Source organism: Camelus dromedarius, chromosome 13 (assembly GCF_036321535.1).
Source record: "Camelus dromedarius isolate mCamDro1 chromosome 13, mCamDro1.pat, whole genome shotgun sequence".
In the NCBI taxonomy this organism is placed as follows: Eukaryota; Metazoa; Chordata; class Mammalia; order Artiodactyla; family Camelidae; genus Camelus; species Camelus dromedarius.
Window position 1 is genome coordinate 63,054,528 of NC_087448.1, and position 21,408 is coordinate 63,075,935.

Genomic DNA, 21,408 nt, shown 5'->3' on the forward strand with positions numbered 1-21,408 from the left:
CACTCCTCTAGACATTCTAAATTTTATCCTTGGAAAAATTCAGATCATCATTTATTCAATTTTTTTCCTCCATCATTTATTCAGCCTGTCACTATAGATTTCCTACTGTGTGTCAGGCCTTGTGGTGGGTACATACAATGTGCATGAAATAACCATGGTCCAGATACAACAGTCTACTGGGGGAGAAAAAGGCAACACATAGATCAAAGAGCAAATAAATATTAATTACAAATATAGAAAGTGCTATGGAGCCAACACATGAGATGCTGTTTCCGCTTAGGTGAAGTGAACAGGATGGCCCGCCTGAGACTGTTCAGCTAGCCGATACTTGAAAGCTGAGAAGGAGCCAGCGGTGGGAAGGGCTCTGTGAAGAGCATTCCAGGCTGAGGAGTAGCACGAGTGGAAAGAAGGCTCTAGGGCAGCCAAGTCTCCGAGTGGAGAAAGCTAGTGAGGAGATGGACAAGGTGGGACGCTAAGGAATAGATCATGCAGGACCTCCTGGGCCAAAGAAGAAGTCCAGATTTTTTTCCAGGTGCAATGGAAAACTTTTGAAGTATTTTAAGCAAGGAAACGATGCAGTTTAATACACAGTTTAAAAGATCACGGAGAATAGCACACTCAAACCACGTTTTCTAGGGGCCCTCATAAAATTCCTTTTCTTAAAGAGAGCTTTGTTATCATACTATTACTGACATTGAGGTTTCAGTGAAGAAACCGTGGACTGAGGTTTGTTACCATATCCAATATTATTAAGGTTGCTGATTCTTTGTGAGGACTCAGGAAAATTTTTCCTGGGGGTTAGGGGGGTCTCAGTACCAGGTGATCTGTGTTTATCTTGAGTCATTGTTTTGTTTTTATCTTACAGATGTGTTAAGTCTTGTAATTGATCTTGTCTCCCTTTTGCTTTGTCTGTTAGGAATCATAAGCCACATTTTCAGCATCTCCTGCAGAAGTACAGGGTTGTGTGGCTTGTATTTCTGTGAACTTGGCTTTCTTATATTTCCACCCTTACTTTACCTTTTGCCAAATACACTTACCTGTTTATTTTATACTTTCACAATATAGGTATTTTTGTTAGCTACTTCAAAGAACAGGGCAGAATTAAGTAGGAGAAAGAAAGGAGGAGAAAAACCAGGAATTGAAAATATGTCAATAATTCCAGTAAATGTAAAGATCTGTTCTTAAGTTTGAAAGGTCATTTGTTAAGTACAGGATAGAGAACGCTCATTTAACAGCAGATTTTATGAAGATACAGAAGCACCACTTAGAGTGACTGTAACACAGTCTACTGATAGAGTTAGCCTCCCACGCAGTACTTAACATTGCTGTAATGGTGAGTTGCTTTTCCTGTCTTCTCTGGCAGACTGTCCCCTGAGGCAAGGACCACATTGTATTCACCATTGTATCTTTCATACGTACTGCCATGCTGTGCAGGCATTCAGTTAATTCAAATTAATACAATGTTGAATTAATGATTGAATAACTATAGATTTAAAAAATAAAACCTCTCATAATCTCAGGACGGATCAGCAAGAATGCAATCCCCTGAATGCAGGAGGTACCCACATATTGTACCCTATACTGCCATGCTTGGCCATGTTTAAGTCTCTAAATTTAGGACAGGAACCATATTTTTAAAGAGATATTGATAAACTGGAGCAGATCCAAAAGACAGCATTCAGCTTGCTGAGTAGTTAGAAGTCATGTAGTTTGTTGAAAAGGAACGTTTAACCTACAAAAGAATGTCCTTATAAGGGACAGGTTGGCTTTCTAAACGCACCTAAAGAATAAGCATATGGAAGAAGGAATACATTTGTCCTAATTCCAAATGACAGAATTAGAGCCAGTGAATAGAAATTATAAGGAAAAACTTTTTTAAACAGCTTTTGGTCCTCGGTGAGTTAATATGCTTCATATATATAGGTAGAGCTTTGGTTAAATGATCTGACAGTGACTTGTATAGCAGTTGAGTAGTTGGATTAGAAGTTGTTTAATGTCCTTTCCAAATCCAAGATATAAAAACTTTATACCCATAGTAGTTGCAGTGAACAAATGGATTCCATATTGACATGTAACAAGCTAATATGTTAATGTGCCACATAACCACTATTTACAGGTATTAACATGACTGTTAATAGTAAAGGTTTTTGCATGAGTCATGAAAATGTTTCTGAAGGCAATAGGTTTTGACAGGGTGAAAGAGTAGGAAATCATACAATTCCAGATCTTTGAAACAACTTACAAAAGTGAACGAATTTTGGTTTGGCTAGAATGCATGGGTGCAGGCAATGAGCCCAGGACAAGTCAGACCAGATTGCTGGCCATATTAACTGGAGCTGATGGTTGGGTCCCCAGGGGATAGAATGAGGGCAGAGAACATGCTCTCAGAAGCCTGAAGAGGTGAAGTTTACTAAAGAGTGTAGGGAGGGCTGAGAGACAAAATTAAGGAAATCTATTACCACCTACAAGTCTTTTGCTGTAGGATCTGGACTCCAAGTAGGAGACGTGGCCTAGAGATGGGGACACTGAATCAGAAGAGAATCCATGCTGAAACCTTTCATGGAGGGTCCCGGTCATGGCTGAGAATGTTAATATCTCTGACTTGGCTGCTGTGGTCCTTGGGCATGTGGTGTGTGCATATTGGGAAGGCTTACTGACAAAGAATTGGGCATATACATCGAAAATCAACTGGTGGAAATCCTCAAAATGAGCTTCAAAGCCCACAGGGAGGCTTTGACATTAACCCACGACCTTTGGATTCAAGTAATTTCTAAAGCAGCCCTCCAGATCAGATTTGCCTTTTTTCCACCTACTACTTGTATCTCAAACATTTTCCTACTTGGCAGAACTGCCTTGGCTCCCTCTGAACCGGCTGCTGAGGAGGCTGGAATGTGGGTGAAGGAGTGGAAGGAGCAGCAGACAGATGAAAGCACAGTGAGCCATTCTGGCTCCGGTAGAAGCGTTTCTTGCTTTCTGCCACGAGTACACAAAATTCCACTGAGCGCTAATCTGGGATCATCTATCAAAAGACTTGAAATTTTTAAATACCAAAAGTTTTGTTTGGAGGTCAAATTTCAGAGTTTTGACTGTATTTGGAGTGTTTGTATTGGGAAGAAATGCCATGGAAAAGGCCAGCCGATATACAGTTAGCCTTGAGAATGAGCAGAAAGCGGAGGACACGCAGCCTATCCTCCAAAAGAGGCAATCAGGCTGCCTCTTCGCTTTAGGACAGGGGTAGGGATGGGTGGGGCTCCAGTTCACAGTCTTGGGTTATTCTTAAGGGGTCCATGGTTAATTAAAGGCTCTGGGCTGTGTATCTTGGACACCTTGAACTCAACGACCACAAGAATCTAGCCATCCTATACCTATATTTCCATTTAGACATCTCAGTATCACATACAGTTAAATCAATTAAGATGATTTTCTGTGTCTTCTCCCTAAAATTTTCTCCCTTATCCAATTTCTCTAGCACCCGTTTAGTGCCCTCATATATAATAGTGGAAAGAGTTAAAATATCATCAGTTTGGAGGTAAACAGAGGCTCTATATTTGGTCATTATTTCACCTCTGGGAGTCTTGATTTCCTTTTCCACAAAATAGGATGGCACGTGGGGTTGCCATGGAGATTAATTAAAGTTACGTGACAATGTAAATAGCATGAGGCTTAGCCTACAGTGGGTTACAGCACTGTTAGCCACTCTCCCTTTTCCATTCCCCTGTTTATTGTTCTTGTTGGTTCCTAATATTCATCTGTTTGTCCCATCCCTGAAATAGCCTGAGTGAAGATTGCTGCTGCTGATCAAATTAGGAAAGAGAAAAAGTAGGTGAAAAGTTAAAACTCGTACCATCCATCTTCCTCATTTTTGAAATAATTGGAAAGGAAGAAATCCAGCATCAGTCCTGGGTTTTCCGCAGTCTCTCTTTCTCTGATTCCTTCGGCCTCACTCACCAGTGAAGAGGAAGAATTCTCTGCACGAGATGCATGGAGGACATTATCAGCCCAGGGAAGATTACCAAGAGTTTCTCGGTTTTACATTTACAACAAGCAGAACAGAACTGCCCCGCCGCCCCCAGTGGTAATTCTTCTAACACTGGGAACAAGTGATGAAAAAAAATTCATTAAAAGGGCTCAGGTTTCACAGCAACACAGTAGTATAAAGCAAGGCATCAATGACGCTAATGAGAAAATAATGTTACCTGTCTGCTTTAAACCTGCTTATTTTGGACCCCAAGTGACAAAAACATGGTAACTGTTTCATGGATTTATAGATACAAGTTGAACCATAAAATAAAAATTGGACATGACCAAGGAAAGACAGAGATGTTGGTACATGATCCTTCATAGTTCCCTTTATTAAAAAGCAGACTGATTTTTAGAAAAATCAGGCTTCATTCTAAGTTGTCTTTCTTAATCAGGGAACACAAATTCTTTTCCTCCCTGATTTACATTGAATTCTTGTTGTTCATTGATTATCTCCTATGAAATACTATGTTTCACATTGTTTTATCTATTTATATATGTCAAAGAATACAAATTTCTGATCTTGATGTTTTCACAACAAAATGTCTCAAGACTTTCAACATGTTCATGTGTTCATTATTGTGCAAAAAGGAGGCATTGTGAATTTTTTTCTAATAGTAACCTGGCCATAATATACTGCAGTGCTTCTCAGGAAGAATCATTCCATTTATTTTTAAAATGCAGCCAAGTCAGTGTTGAACTACAAGGTTAGCATAGAAAATGGCCAGTCTTTGTTATTCACAGCTGGAAAGCAACTGTGTATCATTCCTTGCCTTTTCCTTCCCTTTGCTTGGCTTCCCAGAATGTATCCAAAATTCCCAAGTTCCATGTTCTACTCTTCTCTCTCTACTCTTCTATACTCTCCCATTGAAAAAGTGGTAACTGCCAGGTGTTTCCTGCGGGGACATCCCTAACTTCGGACTATCAAACCGGAAGTATGTGCACCAGGTGGCTGACATTAGCATCTCCGTCAGATGGCAGCCAGTGCTGAATCTGAGTTTGCGGAGCAGACCTCGCTGGTAGCCAGTGCTGCCATGGACTGCTAGCCCTGTCTGCCATTAATGCCCATGCTTCTGGCATACCAGAGTCGCTAGGTCTTAGAGCCCTTTCACCCTCCACAAAAGATGCCCTGGAATAGAAAAACTCTGATCAAATCCTAAATAAGAATGGAAGAGGAACAACGTGACCCAATGAGAGCTTCCTTTCCTCTTCAGCATGAGTGCTGACTTGAAAACCTGACTGACCCTTACTTACTCTTCCATAGTTGTCGGAAGAGACTCACAAATGCCACGAGAGAGAGTGTATTCCAATGTAGGCCCCAGGGACCTTTATTAATGTGTTCAATTACCTCGTAAGGAATTTACACGACATGAGCTGCATCTCATAATTGCAAAAATTCCCACAGGGAAAGATGTTAGGGCTAACCGCCCTCAGCCGCAGCAACAAGATTCGAGGTCCTAACTTAAGTCCTGTTGAACTTGCAGTTGCGAGTTTTTCATTAGTAGGACTCTAAATCCTAGGCCAGGCTATGTTTCAGTCTGAGTCTGCCAAATATAAGAACAGCTTGGCCTGATGCCTCTTTTTCAAAGAACTTTATTCCTTCAGCCCCCAGGCTCAGAATTTGATAACATGTTTTCCTATGGACTCTTTTCTCTTCACATCAAGCAACATTAAAAAGGGAAAATAGGGGGAAAATGCTAATTACCCCCATATGTATACTCAGATATGGCCAAGTGGAATTCTCTGTTTCCTTAAATATCCTCTGGTTCCTGATTGCTGCGCATGTGGGTACAGACCCTCCTGCAAAGCCCTCCCCAGCCTCTGTCAGTCGGAATCCCACCCATTTTTTAAAAACCCACCAAAATGTCTCTTTTTCTGTGTGGGCTGCTCTTGCTCTCCCAGTCAAAAACAATACAGCTTCCTCTGATACTGCCCTTGTGACTTCCTTGAGGCACCTTTCACATAAGGCTTGTTATTCACTTTTGCATAACTTCCCTATTGATCCTAAGCAGCTTGGCAACAGCTGCTATGCATGAATCTGCATCTTTACAATGAGTCCTGGCAGTGTCTTAAGAGTGATAGGGACTTTGTAGGTATTTTGCCTCTGGGTGATTAAAAGTTGGGGAAGTCGAAAATTTAAAGGAGAATAGACACTTAACAAATGCACGTCTGCCCTGCCTCTGCCAGTCTCATCTGTAAGGGCTCTCAACCTCCCATGCAGAGTCAGGGGCCTCGAGTGTATTTACTAAGGGCGTTAAAGCATTCGAAGTTTACTTTTCACTGGAAAAGCTTTATTTGTTCATTTCTTTGTAATGAAAGTTGGTAACTTATAGTCAGCTATTTATGCTGATTTGAAGTAGCTCTTGGCTTCAGATAGTTATCACAGCCATCTTTTACCTGGCTGCAGCTGCCTTGGAGGAAGCAAATGTGCTTTCTCCAACGTTTACAGCCAGAAAGATTTCCTGTGCCCAGGGCTTATTTTTCTGCTGCTGCGTTTCTCTTCCCTCTCTCTTTTCCTTTGAACTCTTTTAGTGAGTGCTGCTTCTTGGTGCTTTGTCGGCCCGGAGGCAGGGCAACGCTGGCGTCTGCTTCCCGCTGGAACTGCCTCTCTTCGGGGCTTGGGGCCGGCTGTGCACAGTCCCATGTCCTGTCTTCCTCTGATTGGCTCCAGGAGGTCACGTGAGGGACCGGGGGTGGAATTCTGAGTTGTGGCTTTTGGCACTCCTTTTTCTTTTTAAAAATCGCTGGGTCTGTTGAGCTCTGCTGGGCTGGGTGTCTCGCTCTGTGACTGAGACTGGAGGCAGACGGAAACAGCCACAGGGCAGACTGAGGTGGCAAAAGAAAATCTGCCGGGATGTTCAGTCAGGGACCCAGGACCCCAGCTTCAGGCTGCTACTATCTAAATGCCATGACACCTGAGGGCCAGGAGATGTATTTGCGATTTGATCAGACTACGAGACGCTCTCCTTACAGGATGAGCCGGATTCTAGCACGCCATCAGCTAGTGACTAAAATTCAACAAGGTGAGTCGCTGGTAGTGGAAGGCTGTTGCTAATTCTGATTTCTGTTGGCTCTCTTTCATGCTAACCCAGTTGTTAAAAGTATTGTTTCCACTTTGATGTATGGATTTCTTTGCCACGTTGCACGTAACTTTCAGAAATAACTTCAGGCTGCAGTTTTAAGCAAACAGTGACAGCACTTAGCTGCCACATAACTCAACATTAAGTCCACAAAAATCTTCATGGTGGGATGGTGAATCATAAATTTCCAAAACTTACGTCTGTCTACAGAACAAATGAGACAGGTTTCCTCAGTGTGTATTTTAGGAGCTTTTTCTGCAGGTTCCTCACACTCTGTCACATTTAAAGCTTGGACATTTGTTTATTTAATTAGGTGGGGAGGGTGGAGACTAACTTCCACCCTGCCCAGATTCTTTTGAACACTCTCAAGTGACAGGGAAAAGTTAAAATTCTGTTCTTAAGGCCCTTGGGCTGACAACCAGAATCGCATTCTCTGCCTGTTTGTATGTTTATGTCAATAGTTGCCACTGATGTGAAATATGAAATTGTTTTTCTGGTAAAGGATAACAAATCTTGTGACAGAAGCACCAGCTTTGTAAGGGAGGAGGATATTGATTGCAAGTTGCTAGATGTTCCTTTTTATTCTTGGGGCGAGGAAACCATCACTAAACCTCATCATTATTCAAGAAAAGTTTAAAACATGCTCCTTAGGATAGATCTGTAAGAACTAGAAAGATGAACAGTCCTAAGAAATCACTAACTGATGCCCATTTAAGAGACATACACACATACCTACGTGTACACAATAAATTTAGGGAGTTTATAACCACCCCCTCCCAGACTAACTAAATAACTAAATTATCATATTGGTGATACATAAGCTGACCAGGATTTTTCTAGAGCCATTATAAAAATACAATTTCCACTTAAATAAGTTTAAGGTTATATTGAATTTTGGAGGGGAAGTTGGAGTTTGTAATCGTGAAAATTTTATTGTACTGTTTCCAAAATGAACAATATGTATTCTAGTGAGCGGCATTTGATGAGATTGTTTCCTTGGAAATTAGGATTTGTTTTTAAAGGTTCAGGAACTGGTTATGTGTGAAGGATACTGGTCCTACATACCGGTCTGATTTCAGGAAGGATATTATGTCATTCCATAAACTCTGTGTGCAGGTCTTGATTGAATAGAAACAAAAGTAATTATTTCCCTGTGCCTTGATTTAAAAATACTTCAGGCTTAGAATAAAAATCGGCTCCATTTTTGTTTTAGAGATTTCTGACAATGGTGTTTTACTGGATGCCATCATCATTATGGACAGAGGGGCTTGATAAATGTTTGATGATGATGTATAATCTGCGCTCTGTAAATGTTCCTCAGCACGCATATAAAGTGTATTATGTTAGAAATATTGCGTATAAATACTATGAAATATCTTTGTAAATCTTCTTTAATGAATTTATAGTAGTTGATTTCATTAAAAATTATGTTCTTTTTTGGAACGAAGGTTATTTTTCCATTGAAGACTTGAAGTTATGAACACATGCATGACCGCTGAAAATGAACTCTGTGTCTATGTTTCATTCTGCTTAATTAGAAAATTGGAGCATTCTCTCTTTTTATATTGGGCAACAGAATATTTGAAGCCAGTGAATGCCTAAAACTTAAGTGACAATTAGGATCACAGGGGAGCATGAAAGAATTACCATAGTCCAGTGATTAGGAACTCAGTATTTGTTAACATCAGACAATTGTATTATAAGACATTGAGAAGGCAGAAGCAAAATGATTTTACTGGGTTTACTGTACGAGTAGATCAGTTTACTGTAAAAGTGGAAAAGATTGATTGAGCATTTACAATGTATCTTGCACTGCTCTGAGCTTTATATATATTTCAATTTATTTTGCCCTCAAAAAATAAATTCTTGTAGGTAAGTACTATTATAATACCCATTTTAAAGGTGAGGAAACAGAAGTACGTAGAGTTCATGTAACTTCTCTGAGGTGACGTAGTGGGAGCTGGTATTTGACTAGAGCTCTGGAGACGATGCTCAGTAGTGCTCTCAACTGTTTTTCACATGAGCATTAACCTGCTGAACCTGTGGCTGCCTTTTGGATTGTATAATGTGCCAAGGACATTTCAGTCTTTTCTACTTAGGATACAGCAATGAACCATATTACAGAATCAGAATCAGTCACTCACTGTGAGATTTCTGGTTAGGTTCTTGGTTGTCTAGTGGAAGCAAAATGCTATGTGTCTTACCTTCTTTGAACAGTTAGTACCCAGTACTGCACGATGGCAGGTTATTTTACTAATGCCCTATAATCATTCAATTAAAGCTTATCAAGTGCATATTAAATTAATAACACCATTATTTTTTGTAGTTCACATATGGGTATCTTGAAATGACAGCCACATCAGTAAAATTGTTTGCATTACTCTGCTATAGATCTTTCAGGGAAGACTTAGTGTTATATTAATATAATTTGGGGGCATCATTATTATTTAAAATCTTTCATGGCTGTTGGGAACAGTGCAAACAAGAGTCAGTTGCTCCCCACTGACCTCATTACAGTGAGATAATCATTGAATGACATGGACATGATTAAACAGCAGATCCACTCATGGGCAGGAAAAACAAGGAGGAGAAATAAAGGAATCTTTGATGATGCATAGGATCAGAATTAGTTGCTCAAACCCTGGATGAATCTAAACTTGCTCGTCTTAGGGTACACTCCAAAATATACATGCCTTCTTTTTAGTTCTGGAGTTGAAGTCGGGTTAAAAAGAAAAGCGATCTTTAAAACAGAGTATTGTTTTGCAGAGTGAAAGTTTATCACATAAGTCATACTGCCTGTAATCCTTACCCCACAATCTTGCTGAATCAATGGGGAAATTGTTATAGGGAGAGAGAATGGAAATAATAACGGTCCTTATTTCCCTCATAGGCGGACACTTGGAATGGACAAGAGGGAGGATGCTGAGGAGGTGGAGGAAGAGCATGTCAGGCCATGGGAGGGGAGAATTGGGGTCTTGTGTCATTATTAGATGGCTGTAGTTTATTGGCTACATGTGCACTATGTTTCGTGTCTTTATACACACACATATGCTGTTTGGAAAATCTAAATCTAAGCAGATACATAAATGTGATTGCTTGCTTTGTGAAAGAGTTCATCATGCTATTAAACTTTTTTTTTAAATTATTTTAAATGCTTTAAACAGCATGATATGGACCAGATTGCAATAAAGTCCACTGAACTATAGGGGGAAAAAAGGGAGACAGGGACGCAGGCTCTATTTAGACACTCTCTCATCCTTCTACTGTGGCAAGTTTCGGAACTTCACTGGGCATTCATTTGTTGATGGGAAAATGAGATGGTCGGGCAATGATTGCTCACTCTGGTTCTTAAGGTCTCTCTGTGGTTAAGTCAATATCTCCTTGAACAAGAGTGAAAAGCAGGGAAATTTAAACCTAAAGTAACAGAAGCTGAAAAAGAAACAGAGGAGCTATCTAATGTGGAATAAATCAGTTGCTTATACTTTTTTCTACATCTTGTCAAGGGAATGGTAAAGTGGAAATCAGTTAAGTTCTACTTCTGATGCTAACTAATTGTGTGACCTGGGGTAAGTCACAGCTTCTCTGGGCATCCTTTTATTCTTCCATAAAATGAAAAGTTTGGATTAAGTAAATGTGAAGTTTCCATTATTCAAATTCTAGTATTCTGTGATCACACGTATTACTTTAAGAGAGAGATGATTCTTATTTACATTTTCCTTAACATATCATTCAACATCTAACGAGACATGCTTCTTTGATACCTGTTTAATGCTCTCATTATCAATTTAATAGGAACGTTAGGATGTCCAGTCTTGTGCACTATTTAAATGTCAGTATGACCTATAATTATAAAGTAACTTATAAAAACCTGTCTTTCTCAGGAGTCCTGGACTGTAAAATGGAGCTATCGCGACACCTGGGCTATTGTGAGGACCGTAGGGGTCAGAGAGTGTCCACGTAGGTGTATCCACATTCTCACAAAAGACCGTTTTTCTTGATAGAAAATGCCGAATGCAGAAAATTTCACTGCTAAGGGGATTAATGAAAGTTAGACTTGCGCTTTCATTGACTTTTTATCTGAGACTATTTTTCAATATAGTTGAACTCAAGTAGACTGGAATAAACTCCCTTTTTTTTTTTTAATGCCCCCAGGGAATGAAAATGGGCGTGAGTGATGTATTCTCTCTCATTCCTCCATCAAGTCAAATGGCATCTTGGGGATTTGCCCAGCCTAAGAAGTGGCATCAGTCATCTCTGGTGGTGGAGATCCCCACCAACTGGGCAGCATCAGCTGAAATTAAACAATCATTTGTTCTTTTGGAATTACCCTTTCTCTATACTTAGCATTCTCCTACTCGACTACTTTCAGAAATGGAGGGGAATACACTGGCAGAAAGACAGATGGAACACAGAACATTGAGTGGGAATGCATCAGTCATGGATTGCTCAAGTTTCTTTAATAAAAAGTGACAACTGTCAGAAATTCACATTTCATGAATCAGAGCCCCTTTCTATTCAGTGCTCGTCACTGAAGGGCCTGTACACAAAGGATACTGTTTAACCAGAAGTTACAGGAAAATCTGTTAAGGGAATTAAGTCAACTAACTTTGAATAACATTTTTGAAATTATCACATAGTAAAAATATGAGCAGTCAAGAAATAAGTACTAGAAGGAAATAAGCAAAGAACAATGTTTGTCCACATATAAAACTTGAGAGTTTAACTTTTAACCAAATTTTGACTTTCGTAGCTGCACTTCACTGATTTTATTACCTCTGATTTTATAAACGCACATCCCAGATGCAGAAAATTGCCAAATTTGGATTCTGTGGCATTAGGTTAAATTAATATAGATTCTTTTTTTTCATATCTTTCCCCAACTATAATCAGTGCTGTAATTCTTAGTATATTCTGGACACTGGTCAACTCTTATAAAACAAGATTTTTCATTTCCTTAGCAGCCTAATCATGGCAGATTTGGAAGCATGAGTTAGGGAAAAAAAAGTCACTGCTAGTGGTCTGAGCAATATCAGTTGGTGGCCTGAGCAAATTTAAAAAGAGAGAAAATGACAAGTGGGTTTTAGTAAACTTCTTATATAAAGAGAAATAAGTGGGTGGAAATTTAATGAAAACAGGTCATTACTGGGGATGTGCTCTGTCTTGGCATTTCATTAGTTGTGAGAACGCAGTGCTCAGACTAGGGAAGAAGATACAAGAAGATAACCATGCATTACACACCAGATATTTGAATGAAATAAGGATCATGTAAAAGTCATTTTCTGTCTCCTCAGGGGTAATCTGAATATAATTTTAGTGTGGGTAAAGACATTATATATTAATTTACATTTTACTTCACTATCTAAAGACTTTGAGAGAGTTTAGAGAAGATACAACTGAGTTTAAAAAGATAAATCTGGTGAGAAGAAAACTGTAGGTCAGTTAATAAGATGAAACTAGGGGGAGATGTTATATAAAAATTTACAACATAAGGCCCTGATTAATTATTAAAAGTGGGCTGCAGATATAGCTTGAGCCTTCCTAATCTAAGCAAAGAGGAAAACGTAATCAGGGAAGATTTGCTGTGCCCATAAGGTGAAAATACACCAGCACATGGTATGTTTCCCTGTAACTTGCTCTTTGAGAGAATTTTCCCTGGTACTTGTTATAGGAAGAATTTTCTCCTAAGGACTTGATATACAAGAGCAGTTTCTCATACAGATACCATGAAGAGACTACAAGCCATAGTGGATGGTGCTTTTAAGCATTCCTACAGTGAATTCAACAGCAAATCTCTTATAGCATCCTACAGTGGAAGCAGGGGCATAACAACAAATAATAATTTGGTAAGAATATTTGGGAATAGGGCTGGTAAGTCAAAACAAGAGGTTTCAGTATGTAATCCTCTGATCCTCTGGCTTAATATAGAAATAGCATAGAGACTATTTCAAGACAATTTCTCCTAGTCTGCTTCTCAGAACTCTAGTTACATAGATGGATGGATGGGTGGATGGATGGATAGATAGATATGCAAGAGGAAAATGTTTCTGTGGTTAATTATGTTTGGGAAATACTGCATCCTCTTTCCCTTCTTGGAAATTCACGCTTATGAAAGGCTCAGTGAAATCAGGCAGAAAGTAATTTAACTTTGTTTAACTGGCATATTTCATCATGAAATCATTTTTAACAGAGTACAAGGAAGTGACATCTTGCAAAACCAATATTCCCTGGGGAACACAGTTTGGAAAGTCTGATTTAGAAAGTGCAGGGCCTGTGGTTCATTCAGATAATTCTCTTTGAACATATTTCTTGCATGAAGTAGGCAGTAGATAGCTTGAGATTGTATTTTATAGAGTGACATTCCAAGTATTCCGCTTTCAAACAAGGCCAGCTTTATATACTTTAAAAATCAACTGGAGAAAGGCAGGATGGACATCTTTTATGTGAATTAACAGCTAAAGGAAAATTCTAACTTGATTAAGTAGCCCCTGTGCATTTGTCAGTCAGAAAACTGAAGGAGCAGGTGTATGGACTGAGTTAATCATTATAATAAGACAAAAACAACCAATCTTCAAAAAACTCTGCAAGATAGGTACTGCTGGGCTGGAAGAAAGAAATGCTTGCTTTTTAGCTCTAGATCTGACCTACAGTAAAGCTGAATTCCTAGGTGAGTTCCAGAGGGGTCTGATATTACAGCAGCTAATTCGTGATATTCCATTACTGCTGGAAAGTGGAGTCACCGTCCCATAAGAAAAAAAATTCTTCAGGAGTCTCAAAATCTCCCTCACTATAGGTGACATGGGAAGTGGACTCCCGGAAGCTGGGGCACTGATAGGTGACTCAGTCAATTTCTGACTTTAAGTGCCAAACGTGTCCTTGGTTACATAAAGTCTCTCTCAGTATGACAGAATAAAGTGAAAATTTTCACTAATAAAATCTATTTGGTTTAGTTGTATAAGCAACTTACCAAATTTCACAGGAAGACTACAAATATTTTTAAGGTATTTTTCTCATAACACAAACACAAGTTCGTGTTTGTGTTATGAATGATGCTTTTTGAGAGAAAGCCACAGAGTATCAAAAAGCTACAACAGAATGCATGGAGAATTAGCCACACTGTGCCGCCCAAATCCCCACATTGTAAAGTCATACAGGACCAGAGCAATCACTGTTGCGTAGTGCAGTCTCCGGCAGGGCAGACATGCAGATTACTATGAAAATGTATACACTATTGTTTGAAAAGACACAAATTCTCTTTTTCTGAGAAGCTTAGGATCAAAAGGAATTTAAATGGAGTGGTTGGAAAATAACATAAAATTACAGAATGTACTAATGCTGTTACAAAAAGGAAATCAATAGAAAGGAGTCCAAAATGTCTGGCTGGACTGTCAAATGACTTCCCTCACAAGGCATAGGAATCCTGACAATTTTAAAGGTCTGACAGAGGCAGAGCTGACTAAAATGCCAATGATTTGCAGTGCCTTGTTTCTCTAACATTCTGATAAAACACTAGGGTGAAACAGTGTGGAGGGGAGCGTGGAGATTGTGAGGGAGCTCGACAGTCACCAAGTAACTAATTTACATGTCAGTATTTTGAGCTGAAGGAGGCATCTCCTCCTGCATTCCATCTCTCTTCTTCCTGGTAATTTTGAAAATCATACATATGGATGACAAAAACCTTGGATTAATCTTCAATCTCTATAAGTGAACAATAACATTTCACATACATTTTTTGTTCACCAAATGACACACTGGAAAAATATGATAGTCATAAAATCATATTTTCCTCTGAAGGTTTTACTACCCCCAAATTAGTTTTACTACTTAAACTTACTGTAAGAACTAAGAAATGTTCACAAGTCCAATGATAACGGTAGTCCAACTATTCTCATCTAAAGAAGACTTGAGTTCTTAGTAGAGGAATTCAAATCTCTCCTAAATGCTTTTAAGGACATATTTTCCGCTAAATGCATTACTCAAAACAGAGAATGAAAAACCTTTGCAAGTGTTGTGTGTAACAGTTTCTTATTAATCAAAATGCCTTTGCTTCTACATCCATCTCTTTGGGTAGGAGGTTCTGCTGACACCCTTTCCCTGCACTTTCCTGTCCTCACCATTAGTATTCCATTCTGTCTGCTGTGCTTTTAGGAGGAAGGTCTAAGGCAGATAAAGCTGCTTAAATATTTTTATTACTGGCTTCCTAGAAAAGGGGTGGGGGCAGAACTTGGCCAGAAAGAAGAGAAACCAGTCTTACAGGATATCTTGAAGAAGACTGCAAAAGAATTTCAGTGACTGAGTTTATCATCTGTGGCTCCCAACATTAAGTGTGATGTAATTCCACATTTGAATTTTTATATGTTATCACTGGCCAGGGCTGCCAATCCATTGGAATTGCTTAGAACAGTTCATGAAATGGTAGCACAAAGCATAAAGAGATGAGCTTTTGTTTCTTGCCTTCTTCTATGGTGATCTTCCGGGAGTTATTCTGTTGACAGGATGATGAAACCCGTGTTCTTAGGGGCAAATAATTGAAACACACTGATTGAATGTTAAGAAACACTCTTCTCTTGGTCATGGAGTCAAGAATGTCCTAGAGACACTGTCCATCCAACCCAAATTTCAAACTTTCTACATTTATAGTTTGGGACAATTGGAAATCTTTGGAGTCATGCAGATTGAATTTGAACTCCAGCTCTGTATCTCCTTAGCAGAGTGACCCTGGCCGAGTTATTTAACATTTCTAAGCTTCAGTTTCTCTGCAGCCAAAATGGAGCTAATAATGGCCACTATTTGAGAGTTACTGCAATAAATGAGAGAATACAATTAAATACAGAACACAGTGCCTGGCACATACTAAATGCTCAATATAAGAAAATATATTTATATTAAACATATATCTATGTACATATAGCCCTTCGAGGTACTAAATCAGCAAGTGAAGAGTAAATTATGTACTACATACCAAGTTTACTAAGGCAGGCATACCTATTGCCACATTTTTCATGTCCTCAAAAAGTGCTGTAAAATTTGAAACAGGAGGTGGTTTTCTGTTGTTTTCCTTTTTTGTTTCTTGTTTTCTATCTTAAGCTGCAATGAAAACCACTGTTGTTCCCAGCTGTGGCTTCCTATGTGTAGCAGGTACTCTCTCAGTTGCCCTGAACTGACCTGAAGCGGTGGGTTTAGGCCACGTTTCAACTCATAAAGATAAACAGCAGAGTCTGTTGATCTCCACCTTCCGCCAATAAAAGAGACGGGAAGTGTTCCTGCCCTGGGAGTGACTTGGAGGTAAACTCCAGAGCTGAGAGAGGGCAGCCGTGCTGGAGGAAAGGGGGCTGTGCTCTCATCAGGCTGGAGTGAAAGGCCAGGGAAGGCAAAGGGGGAGGTGGGGCAGGCCCTAGACAAGCCTCATTAACCAGTAATGGATGGTTGTATCTGTATGTCTGATGGTTTTATCCATAAAATCTGAGTTCCCTTCTCAACATGGTGTGATTTCCCGAGCTGATAAGTCAACTTTGAGATTTTTCTTAATTTTGTAGACACTTTCTAAAATTATCATGGTCTTTGCATAGAGGAGTTCATAGAAAAGAAATGCTGTGAAATGTAAATCAACCTTCTAATGCCCAGTTGGCAGTTTAAAAACTAAGCACTCTGTTTCTCAAACTAATTCAAACAAATGACTTAAGAAGCTTTCATTGCCCATTTCCTCTAAGGATTTCATCCCTTTTAATTGAGGAATATTGTTCATAGTTGCTGAATTCCTCAGCTATGAAAGACTGCATCTGAATATGATCAGTAACATTTGTTGAAATTTGTTCTTAGAGTTGGACTAAATGGACTAAATAAACATGGATTCTTTTGCTTCCTTTATTTATGGAATATATGTAGTCTTAGGGCCTCCTCCATTTTGGTCCCCTCCCCCCCCAAAAAAAAGAATAGAAACAGTAGTCCAGTCTTTATATATCATAACTTAAGTGCTAATCTTAAACTTTGTGAAAGCCTTGCTTTATAGGACAAAATATTTGATGTCTGCATATGGCATCCTGGAAACCCTAAAAAGCTATTATAATAGTAGTTCCTTCATTGGTAGAATGCGTGACAGTCTGTGGAGCAATTCCATATGCATTGTCTTTTTGAATACATGTGCAAGATAGCACTAATCACCTTGGATTAGGGAGCTTTGTTCCCTTGAATCTGCCTTTCAGCGCCATGACAAATGCAAGTTTTCCTGCTTCGAAATGTTTGCAGTCTCATTCTCCTAGGTCGTTTCTTCAGAAGCGGTTTGCACTTGGTCTTGTGGTGTGGAAAAGCACATTTCCCTGCGTGGCCTCTGGAGACAGGAAGAGACTCGCTTGATCGAATAAGGAAGCCTGGCAGTGAGCAATATGGTTGTCAAACATTAACTACCCAGGAGAATAGAGATTTCAGAGTCCAACTTTTTCCTTTCCCCCTTCCATGTAGAGTAAAATAGCTCCGGCTTTACAATTCACTTTCTGCCGGAGCCATTCTGTTTCTGTTTCACGTGACGTTTGTCCTGTCCCTTTGTCCCCCTCTCCCATCTTCGGTAACTGTAGCAGAAAAGGCCCTGGACACTACACCTTCTACTCTGTGACGCCTGTTACTTGGTCCCGTAAGGCAGGAACAACGTGGAATTGAGACAGATTCTTTTCAGCTCATTAACTGTCAGTCACGCTTCCTCCTGGCCGCTGGAGTCTGTGCAGCCCTGTCCCGAGGCGCAGGCAGGCCCTGCCACCCAAGCCAGGACAGAATTTTCCACCGGATCACCCAAGTGAAAAGGAAAGTGAAAGCTGGGGTTTGTCATGGAAAGGCAACATAGCTAACATTTCTGTGCATTTAGATCAAATAGCTAGGCCTGAGGATCGACGATTTGACTTTTTATAAATTTCACGCCACAAATTTTAGCACTTGAAACATTTACAAAAATTTTAAAACACTGACGGTATACTTCTACCTGCGCTTACTGAGGGCTCGCTGTTATGTCCCGGGGACTGCTTACAGGACGGCATATAGTGCCGTTTTGTTTCATTTTCATGAAGACCCGAGAGTTAAGTTTACTAATCTGGAAAATATACATAGTGAGGCCTAATACTCAAGGCCTTACAATATTCATTTTTCAGGTGAGTAAACAAAGACACAGAGAGTTAAGTAACTTTCCCAAGGAACCCCAGCAAGCAGGTGGCAGAGCTGGGCTTCGAACTCAAGTCTGTGTGATTTGGAAGCCCACGTGTTTCACCACTGACAACCCCATCACCCTCATAACTGTGTAAGCTTGTCTGTCTGGAACCAAAACATGTTTGTTTTCTTCATGCCTTTGGACATGATTGGTCCTCTCCCCTCCTCAACCATCCTTCACGTTGTTGGAGGACTTCATTCTGCCTCCAAAACAAGCAGCAACTCCTCTTCATCATCCTCTGTACTAACTACCCTCCCACTGCCCTCTTGAGGGCTGGCTGCTCTTCATAGAGGATGCTCTGTCCAAAGTCAACATCAAGGCAGCAGCATTTGACCTTGGGCACCAATCTTGCCAGGTTAGGTAGGAACAAACATAACAGAGGGAAAGGTCAATTCCTCCACCCCCAACCTCCTTTCCCTACTTCCGACCCTGCAAAATGCCTCCGTTCTTCCTAGAAAGTGCTGGGGGGAGGAGGGGAGTGTCCACATGCCCCCAGGTTTTCCCAGGACTCATCGGGCCCCGGAGCTCAGCGGCTCACGTGGTCTCCATGGCAGGCCTTTGCAGGTGAGAATCCAGGTGGGAATTAGGTCGGACCTGTGGTGTGCTCTGGACCCTGCATCTCCAACTCATCAGTTCTGTAGTGGAAGGAAAGCATGTATTAAACCATGGTCTCTGTTTCTGGAGAGAAGCTCTGGGTGATTTTTCTTTCCCGATTTTGCAATTTTGACCTCAGTCATGGCTGAGGCCTACAGACCAGAATAGTCATAGTTGTGCTCTGCACTTGTAGCTGGAGAACAGTAGCCCGTCAGAAGAAAATATCAATGTTCTGCCAACTTCTGCTGTTTGTGAAATTTTGCCAGAAGCCAAAACAGGATCAAAAATAATAAACAGACCTCCTCCCTTGCTGCATGACTGCTATTTACATAAAGAGATTGATGAACTGACTGCCTGTGTGAGTGCTCAGGGAAGGGAGTTTTTAAGGGGAGAAAAAGTTAATTATTTGATGCTTGGTTGCATGTGATTTGACATTTTCTCAAATAATTGGGTTTTTAAAGAGCCAGCCATAGTATAGATAAACTACTTCTTCAATACAAGCACCTGAAATCGTGGATAAAACAACTGGGCACATGAATTACATGCAGCTGTAAAACTTCTGCAGGGAAAATGAATCTTGGAAACAAAGAAACAATGTGAGTCTTGAGTAGAATAGATGTTTCCACTGGAAAGAGAAACCTGACCTGTAGGGTGATTTCAGGGGACTGGAAGGCAGGAGTCCTGGCTCTGGGACACCTTAGTCCTAACCTGGTGACCATGGATGTTTTTCTTTAACCCCTCAGTGCTTCAGTTTCTTTATCTATCGAACGGGAATAATACCAGCTCCTGCTATTAATGATATTATTATGAGAAAAAAGAACTGATGTGGAATCAAGTGAAATGCAGGGTGTCATCCTCAGTTCTGACATGGCTCAGTGAGGTCAGGGCGCCTGTTAGGGAATCTCTGGGCCTGAACACAGGAGCCGTACAACGCCAGCCCCGGCTCCTCCAAGTCCCCAGTTGGACACAAAACATCACACTTACTCCTCTTCTTTGAATAAATTAATAATTATGTCACCTCTGGAGGATATGGGAATAATATGCCCCTCTTTGGTCTTGTTTTTAATTGTTTTTAATTGGTTCCCAAATCGACAAAGTATAGTAACTCTTAGCTTTAGTTTATATTTTCTTTTTATATATTTGATACACTCTGAGGGAATCTATGTAATTAATTAGGGTCGTTTTAAACTCCAGAGTTCCCTCTAATTTTTCTGCCATTCTAAGGTGTCAAGAATTTTACTTTGTATTTTTTTACTCAGCTAATGAATATTGTTTCACCCGTAAGAATACTTTCCCATAATCAGGAGCAGAATACAACTTTTTCAAGTGAAAGATATTGTGTGATAGACTCTGGGACTTTAACAAGTCAAAGTGATGGATCATATACTTTCCAAGGTAAGAATGGCCGCTGTAAATTGGGCTTCCTACCAAGGCCGATAGGTAGCGGGACCGGTCCTCCTTTAAGCGAGTGTGACTGTTGCACTGGAGGCCCGCAAGCACTTACTGTGGTCGCGGCGGACACCTGAGTCTGAGAGGCCTGCAGGAACCTGATGTCACCCGCCCAGATTATCTGATGGAGGAAGGTTATCCCCGCTGCTTCCCTGGGTCCTTACCTGGCACAGCCTGGCCTGCAAAGTCTCAGGAAAGTGAGGTGAAAGTGCACACACTTTGTAAACATGTCCCTTTAAGATGCTGCTGTTTTGTTCAACAGTTTTGATACCAGTTTTTGTTTGTTTTTTCCTCGATGTTGGAGTATACTGATGATGGTAGATTACGGGAGGAAGGGCAATTACTAAGCCGAGACTGGTGTGAAAAATCTTTGCAAACTGTTGAACACTCTATATATGTAGGTATTATTTGGAAAGGCTGGATGTCTTGAGTGCAGTAGCATTTGAGGGGGAACTTTATGAATAAAGTGGAAAGAGTTTGTTTGATGGAGAAGAATCTAAGCACATGATGGCTTCTCAAAGTCTTTACTCCAGTAAAAACCGACCCCTAAGAATGTATGGTCTTCTTTCTTCCTTATGAGGATGAGACTAGCCTCTCTCCACCTGACACAGGTTCATGATGCTCTGAATTTCTCTGCAGCCTTTGGCTTAGCAGAACACACTACTTATTTATAGCTGGCTCTGCTCAATGATCAGTCATTTAAATAAATTATAATGTTTTGTGATTGATGTTCCTAATTTGACATGGGAGTTAGGAAGTCTTCAGATCCTTGATTTATCAGAGGAAGACTCAGACATCTTTACTTTGACTCTGGGAGGCTGTGCACTTTCTGAGACTTGTAGTTTGCAGATGCAAATATGCATTGAATGAAAGCATGGGTTTCCGTGTGCTCTGGACCTGGGTTCAAATCCTAGTTCCAGCACAAATTGGCTGTGTGATCTTGAGCAAGTTCTATGACCTTTGAAAGCTTGTTTCCTCATCTAAAGTGGGGATGAAAATAATAATGTCCACAGCCTGGAATTGTTGTGGAATGAAGTACTGTCACACATGCAAAGTGCCTAGCATGGAGCCAAACAT

General features: G+C 40.3%; 1 protein-coding gene across 7 annotated transcripts in view; it reads left to right on the forward strand.

The window, feature by feature from the left end:
• Positions 1 to 21,408, forward strand: part of STARD13 (StAR related lipid transfer domain containing 13) — a 455,772-nt gene that overhangs the window by 289,839 nt on the left and 144,525 nt on the right. Inside the window, exon 1 of one of the 7 annotated variants that reach the window (XM_064493209.1) lies at positions 6,057 to 7,043. The exons of 5 other annotated variants lie outside the window; for them this stretch is intronic. In XM_064493209.1, coding sequence (XP_064349279.1) covers positions 6,875 to 7,043 — 169 coding nt within the window. In that variant the 5' untranslated portion in view covers positions 6,057 to 6,874. Of the gene's footprint in view, positions 1 to 6,056; positions 7,044 to 21,408 lie in introns of those variants that run through there. One more of the 7 variants, XM_064493211.1, reaches the window with a different exon arrangement.